Source organism: Coptis chinensis, chromosome 9, assembly GCF_015680905.1.
Source record: "Coptis chinensis isolate HL-2020 chromosome 9, ASM1568090v1, whole genome shotgun sequence".
In the NCBI taxonomy this organism is placed as follows: Eukaryota; Viridiplantae; Streptophyta; class Magnoliopsida; order Ranunculales; family Ranunculaceae; genus Coptis; species Coptis chinensis.
This window is the reverse complement of record NC_141464.1, coordinates 65,103,975-65,111,184: the sequence shown is the minus strand read 5'-3', so window position 1 is coordinate 65,111,184 and position 7,210 is coordinate 65,103,975. Positions and strand designations below refer to the sequence as shown.

The window sequence follows — 7,210 nt, the reverse complement described above, 5'->3', positions numbered from 1 at the left end:
GCAAGAAGCACGTGTTTCTTTGGCGTGGACTTGGAATGTGGCATTTTTGTACCCAACCACTCGGCCGATTAACCAATCACGATAGCCAATTTCAACCAACTAATTCAACGATAGAAAAAAAGTGAAGAAGGAGGAAAATGTCAATTTAGGCGTGTGTTGAACACGCCAAAATTTCCTCCATAAGAAGCAAAAATTGTCTACTCCTACTAAAATATATTCTCTTCTCTTCTTTTATCTTTTCTTATTTCTTAGCAGTAGTTGTTTTTGGTTGCCGTCTTCGATTCCATCGAACAACAAGATAATAGAGAGGTATTTTTATCCACCCATCTTTTTTTTTTTTTTTTTATTGAATTATTAGTATTACTAGAACTCTTTTATTTTCATTCATTTGTTTGAGATTTGTGCTTCACATGGATATGATTAAGCCCACTTTTTATTACAATTTAGTTTGCCTATGGGCACCGTTTAGATAACCAGAGCTGATTAGTGGAATTACACTGTCGGTTTACCGTTTAATAATGGATGTCGTAGCCGTTGTGCTGATGATCTCTGACTTGTGATCCGTAGTATGTGTGCCTGACTTCGCATATCGTGATTTAGTGGACAGATTAGATGCTAACAACGATTCGAAAAGCTAAATGCACATTTTGAGTTGTAGAAATAAGTGTCTCTTTACGTTGCAGGTTTTGTTAGAGTTTTTATGAAATGCTGGTTGATTTGCTGATTGAAGCTACTGTGGATTTGTTTTCATTTGAAATATAATAATAGGAAACCTTCTTCGTTTGTTGCAGATAAAGCAGTTTTATTGAGATGGAATCTTTCTTAAGTGGATTTAATATGGAAATGCCTTCGTCTGAATGCCCATTTGACGATCAGGGTATCCAACGGTGCCCATTTTTTGAGGAACATCAATGAGCCTACCAACTTCTCTTTCTCTTCACCAGTGAATTTCCCAATGCATGTAAGCTCTTTTTCTTCGGTATGGTTTCATTTAGGTGGAATTTGATGGACTCTAGTAGCATGTTATTGATTTTGCTACACTTTTTGACAGGTACAAGGAGCAAAAGGTCCAATTTTGAAGATGGTCCAAATTTTGATATGGCGTTTAGGCTTTTTCATGGGCATGATGGAGTGGTCCCGCTCTCTGGAAAATCATTCGTGCATTCTGAGGATTTAGAGCAGGTGACAGCTCAACCTCAGTTTAATCCTCTAGCTGCAAAGGCAGCCACCATTAGTCTCTCGGCCTTTGGACCAGGAGGGCCCTTTAGCTTTGATTCGTTCAATGATAAGTGGAAGAAAGCTGATTCGTCTAAGAAGAATTCTTCGAAGGTAGGTGGTCATTCTGTTAGTTGCAAAGTGTAATTTTTATCTCTTCATAATTGTTTCGGTATTGCTTTTGCTTGCTATTGTGACTTGTTTGTTTTTCATCTCTTCATAATTGTTCCGGTATTGCTTTTGCTTGCTATTGAGACTTGTTTGTTTTTATTTAATAGGGAGCAAATTCTTCCCATGAAGCACTAGGGAATGAGTGGTTGCAATCTGGGAACTGCCCAATTGCCAAGTCTTACAGGGCAGTCAGTGGTGTCCTGCCACTGGTGGCAAAGGCTCTCCAGCCTCCTCCTGGCATGAAATTTAAGTGCCCCCCAGCCATCATAGCAGCTCGAGCAGCTCTGGCGAGGACGGTCCTTGTCAAAACTCTCCGCCCTCAGGCTTTGCCTACGAAAATGCTGGTGATCGGTGCCTTGGGCATGGCAGCTAACGTTCCTTTGGGAATATGGAGAGAGCACACAAAAAAGTTCTCACCTTCCTGGTTTGTAGCAGTGCATGCTGCTGTCCCTTTCATTGCCATGCTTAGGAAGTCCGTGTTGATGCCTAAGACAGCAATGGCCATTACTATTGCAGCTTCAATAGTGGGACAAATCATTGGATCCAGAGCCGAGCGTATCCGTTTGAAATCAGTATATGCAGAGAAAAAATTAAAGACTTCTGTCAGTAGCTCCAATCAACTCCAGGCTGTTGGTGTTAAAAGCGGACCTTGCAACGAGCTTATGCAGTGGGATCCACTTCTACTGAAGGCCAGTGGACATTCTGGGGATGATGTGTGTTACTGATATGCTTTTTGTGATGTAACAATTTGTTGTGTTTGACAAAATGTTTGTTTGTGTAGAATCTCATGTTTATTTGCATCCGGCAACTGATTCTAAAACCTGTTTGGGAATAATAAATTTGGAAATTGCTTTGATTAAACAGTAATTTCCAATTTCATGTGTAAGATCTATATTATACTTGCAGATTTGTATTAATACTATTTGAAGATCACAAAGTATTTCCAAATTTATGATACAGATCTAATGCTTCAATTGGCCTTTCGATGTTTCTGATGTGTAGATGTAACCTTAAATTTCTAGATACTCTGACAGTTACAGTTGAGGTTGAGGTTTTCTTTAATATCTAAGGACATTGTTCCATTTCCCCATCGTCAGTGTCGTCATAACTCGTAAATATTGGCGACAAAATGCTCTGGGATATTCGTAAGGATCTCTGCACATTTCCAAGTGCGCACTGGCATTTGACTTACTTGGAACTATCATTGCATTTTCTAGAGGATTTGATAAAACCATTTGGACGTTTATATATACTAGGGTATGCCCGTGCCTACGGCCCGCGAGACCTCGACGCGCCTGCGACATTATCCCGACAACTCATCGCGCTTCAGTAAAGGCATAAGATTTTTAAAAGAAAATATTCCATGACAAACCCAAATAAAACAACTCAATTTATAAATAACGGTGCCGGGCCATCCCACTACCCATTATCTATAAGCCCAAATCAATTGGAAGCGCCATCAGTTTATGACTAAATTTCAACAATTTATAAGTCCAGCAGTAATTGTTGACTTTTGATTGATTTTTGGATAGATTCCATAGTATTGATTACACTTAATAAAATTACACAAACTCTCCAAACACTTGGATCTGCCATGTCACAACTTAGAAAAGACAATGGCAACCATTGGATGGAGTCTCTATGGGCTCCACACCATTGCTTTTTATTAGATAGATATAATATATATATATATTATTATTATTATTATTATTTTTTATTTATTTATTATTATTATTTTTTATTTTTTATTTTATTTTATTTTATTTTATTTTTTTGGGGTTGCTCAGGTTGAGGTGTTCACTGATAATTGAAAATTTCACATCCAACCTTGATGCACACCTAGAAACAATTTATGATACCAACCAAGTAGTTGATTAGTTTGCAAGTTTGTGAACTGCATGCAGAAGAAGAGGTTTCAAGTTCTTAAACCTCTGAAGGAGAAACTAGTTCTGAAAGATGCCAATAACTGCATGTACATCAATTTGTAGATTTTAAGAGGATTCCTTGATACAAAAGCAGCCGGCGATGGAACCACATAATTTGCAGAAATGACAACAAAAGGTGAACAAGCACACACTAAATGACACGCATATTCCTAAATAAAATAAAAAAGGTTAACTGGCTGCCATGACAATTGGGTTTATTTCCTCGACCCTTTCTAACTCGTTTCTCTACATAAAAAGTGTGGAACTCAGGCCGCACCATATGTTCTGGTTAGACCGTGTTGATACCAGATCTAACTTTGCAAGGAAACCAAACGCTTCAGATCACGGTTCCAAGGTGTTTAAAAATAGAACAAATAAAGTACACATTCTACTGATGCATGGACAACTTGCCCGACGAAAAATGAAAGGAAAAACAGATTACTCGTCTTCTTGACGCATTCCCAAATTCCAATGGCCACAGTTTGTTGAGCTTTTAAGCTCTACAAGCTTCTTCGCTTCCTCAACCTTTGACTCTTTCACCAACCCATCCACCACAACCTGCACTGTGTCCGCGTTAAGATAGCAATTAGAGCCAAGACACTCTTGAGAAAGCTTCAGAGCAAGATTGAAATCCCCTTTCTCACAAACACATGGAATTAGTGCCTCATAAGTAGTCCAATTCGGAGCAAAATCACTTTTCAAGAATTGATCATATAGCCTTTTAGCTTCATCCAAGTTCCCAACATCGCAACAACATTTTATCAAAATATTATATGTACCATGATCAGGTTTCACTTCTCTACTTTGTAACTGTTTAGCTAATTCAACTGCCTCTGATATCTTGCTGCCATTAACCAAACCCTGCAACTTCGCATTGAAACTTATTATATTTGGAACAATGCCAGTCTCTTCCATTCTAGCCCAAATCCTCTCACCATCTGAAAATGACCATTTTATAAAACCATTCAAGATTGTATTAAAAGAAACCAAATCAGGGTTCACCCCATTCTTCTCCATCTCATCAAGCATCAAAACTGCAGAATCCAAAGACCCCATTTCACAAAAAGCTTTAATTACTATATTATACGAATAATGATCTGGGGTCATGGACAACCTGGATGAAAGTTCTCGAAACAACTTTTCAGTTTTATCAAAATTCTTAGATTGTATAGTAGCATTAAGAAGAGTGTTAAACGACTTAACACTACGTGCACATTTTAGCTCAGGCATGTCATCAAATAATTTGAAAGCATGACGAAACATACCCGCTTTCCCATACAAAGAAATGAGTCTCATTGCAAAACCTTCATTTGTAATATCATCAAATTTCTTCTGATGTTCTAGCACTTCTTCAATCTTTGGTAATTCCTTTGCTAATGCAAGACGACGTATAACTTTTACGTAGATTTTATCGTTCTTGCGAAACCAAGGGCGTGCTGACAATTTTTTGAAGTTTTCGACAAGTATGGCGAGGGTTTTTTCTTTAAAAAGATTATCAATTAGATCTTTGCGAGTTGGTGCTGTTGGGTTTGCAAGAGGTTTTGAAGATGGGCTGGCGAAAATGCGGTGTAAACGCGACAAGGAAGAAGACATTTTATGTTTTTAGAACTGGAAATGGAGTTTTTTTGAGTTAAACGCTAAACAAAAGTATATATTAGATGGCCTTTGGTTGGTTATATGAAGGATAAACAACCATGATACGTCTCAGTAACTTATGCAAAGCCTATTGCTTTCTTCAGATTCAAGAATTGAAAGCAAAATGTAACCACAGACAGAATAAACTTAACATCCATTCGACCATTCCCATCATACTGATACAGTGATACGGAATACAGCTGATACATGGTAGCATTACTAAGGTGTCTTTCTTCTCTATAAGATGATTTGAAAGATAGAATAACTAAGAAAATTAGATCAGTGGACTGTAATGAACTGGTGGGTTCTCAGAAGAAAATTATAGATATACCACAGCAAAGTGGAAAGTAGGCCGGAACTCTTCTGCTTCTTTATTGAAACAACAAGTTTCTTTTAAGCCTGCTGCAACTCCTCAGGTTACTTACTTGTGGGGATGTCCAAACGGGTACCCGACCCGGCCCGAACCCGATTTTTCGGGTTTTGAACGGGTATCGGGTTACCCGGGCCCGGCCCTATTCTTTGCGGGTCGGGGTCGGGTTCGGGTATTTGTTGGATACATGTGACCAAATCCTATCCTAACCCTATATTTCGGGTACCCGTCGGGTTCGGGTTTGGGTTTCAGGTATGGTAAAACCCGAAATATATGAAATAAAAGAATATTAAATCTCTTCATCAAGAACGTCATTTTCAGTTATTAGATCTCAAGATCTCAAGAAAAAACTTTTTCATCTAATTAATCAAAAGCCATCTTCTTTATTGGATTTGATCCGCTTTAACTTTAACATCGTAAAAGCCACCCAACCAACAAATCAAAGATTCAAAACACACGGATTGCATTTTTTTGAAAAGCAAAGAAAAAAAGTAGACCAAAAAGCAAAGCAATTCCAAGACAATAACTTCAATAAGATTGATGGTTTTTTTTTGAGTTTCTTGTGGTGGTGTGAATCGACTGTTGATTTGACAATAAGATTGATGGCTTTTGGGAGTTTTCAGTTTTTGTGGTGGTGGTGTGAATCCGACTGATTGATTTCTTTCGATCTTGGTGACCACATTTAGAAAGAGATATTGAGGAGGTCTTTGCAAATTTTCTCGAGTGAATGCAAACTTAAGAAGACTATCAAACCCACCAATCTCTTCATCATGAGCGTGTGATTGGGTTGTCTTGTTCTTGGGGAGTTGTTGGAGGGAGAGAGAGAGTAGTAAGTGCGGTCAAAGGTAATTTGTCTTGAAGACTAAAAGTAAATAGTAATGAGCAAAAGACTAAAAGTTTGTTGAAGATAAATAGATAATAAATGAAAATATAGTTGTTGGGAATTATGGTCTGGTTCGGGTTCGGGTTTTGGTTGGGCATTTTAACCCTATATAATTGGGTTTTGGGTTCGGGTTCAGTCTGGATATGGTTTCAGGCTTTTTAACCCTTTTAACGGGTTTAAGGCCAAATTATCGGGTCAGGTTCGGGTCGGTCCGGGTTTAGATAGTGTGACCAAACCCGACCCTATGTATTTCGGTCTGGGTTCGGGTTCGGGTTTTGTCGGGCTCGGGCAGGGTTCGGTGCGGGTTTTTTTTTCGGGTTTTGGGCGGGTTTCGGGTTTCGCAGAATGGACATCCCTACTTACTTGTAAAGGTTCACAACAACTAGTATACTTGTGCATCAATCACCAAGATTTGCTTGATAATACTGAAGTACTAGGTGCAATGAACCAAAGCTGAAGTATTTAGGTGCAATGAACTTTGGTTTTCAACATAGAAGTAATCTCATTTTTCTTCGATATCTACCTGCAGGGATCACTATCACAGGGCAGCTAATCGGGCTAAAGGTACAGGGAGAAATTTGCTAATATGGACTACTTGGGGTACCAGGAGCACATGCAACTAGAGGTGTTACACCATAAAAATGATAATTGCCAGACGGAAATTAAGCCACTTTTTGGCATTGGTGAGCAACCTCTAATCAAAGAAGATACCACAGAGTTGGTCGTCTAATGGACAGTTAGGACTCACTGCGGGTTGCAACTGATAGGAGGTGAGGGCTCCTGGCCTCCTGGGATTCAGCTGGAGTATGAACTAGTATCTTTTGTTGTTCCTGTTCCCCTGACACACACACATTTCCTATCAATAATAACGAGCACATTTTCACTAATCTAATTCATGCCAAAGCAAAGAGTACTAGAAGTAACATTAGCAAAATTCCTACCAAAATGGCACCTGGAGAAGATTTCTAACCAAAAGTCATATCATCGTCCATAATAAAACATAGGCTAACA

The 7,210-nt window shown here is 38.7% G+C and overlaps 1 protein-coding gene and 1 pseudogene across 3 annotated transcripts; one reads left to right on the top strand and one right to left on the bottom strand.

Annotated features, from left to right (window-relative positions):
* The first annotated feature begins 327 nt into the window (after positions 1–327).
* LOC147477368 (uncharacterized) lies at positions 328–2,272 on the top strand (annotated as a pseudogene). Its single transcript, XR_015208244.1, has 3 exons — positions 328–961; positions 1,052–1,329; positions 1,494–2,272. The product of XR_015208244.1 is annotated as an uncharacterized LOC147477368 (transcript).
* A 1,195-nt stretch (positions 2,273–3,467) lies between these two features.
* Positions 3,468–5,041, bottom strand: LOC147477367 (small ribosomal subunit protein mS79 (rPPR3b)-like). 2 transcript variants are annotated; one of them, XM_086583838.1, is made up of 2 exons: positions 4,577–5,041; positions 3,468–4,345 (listed from the first exon to the last, which is right to left on the bottom strand). In XM_086583838.1, exons 1-2 carry the CDS (start codon positions 4,902–4,904, stop codon positions 3,750–3,752), a joined length of 924 nt encoding a protein of 307 aa, XP_086439964.1. In that variant the 5' UTR covers positions 4,905–5,041; the 3' UTR covers positions 3,468–3,749. The 2 variants fall into 2 exon arrangements, with proteins under 2 accessions (XP_086439964.1, XP_086439965.1); XM_086583839.1 differs by having other exon boundaries at positions 3,468–4,249; positions 4,577–5,036.
* Positions 5,042–7,210: the final 2,169 nt, after the last annotated feature.

Bases quoted from the DNA above. Each gene is read 5' to 3' on its own strand.
- LOC147477367 (XM_086583838.1), bottom strand. From the start codon at position 4,904: ATGTCTTCTTCCTTGTCGCGTTTACACCGCATTTTCGCCAGCCCATCT. The intron at 4,346-4,576 runs GTATGTTTCGTC...TGGATTCTGCAG, and splicing joins TTCTTTGTATGGGAAAGCGG to TTTTGATGCTTGATGAGATG.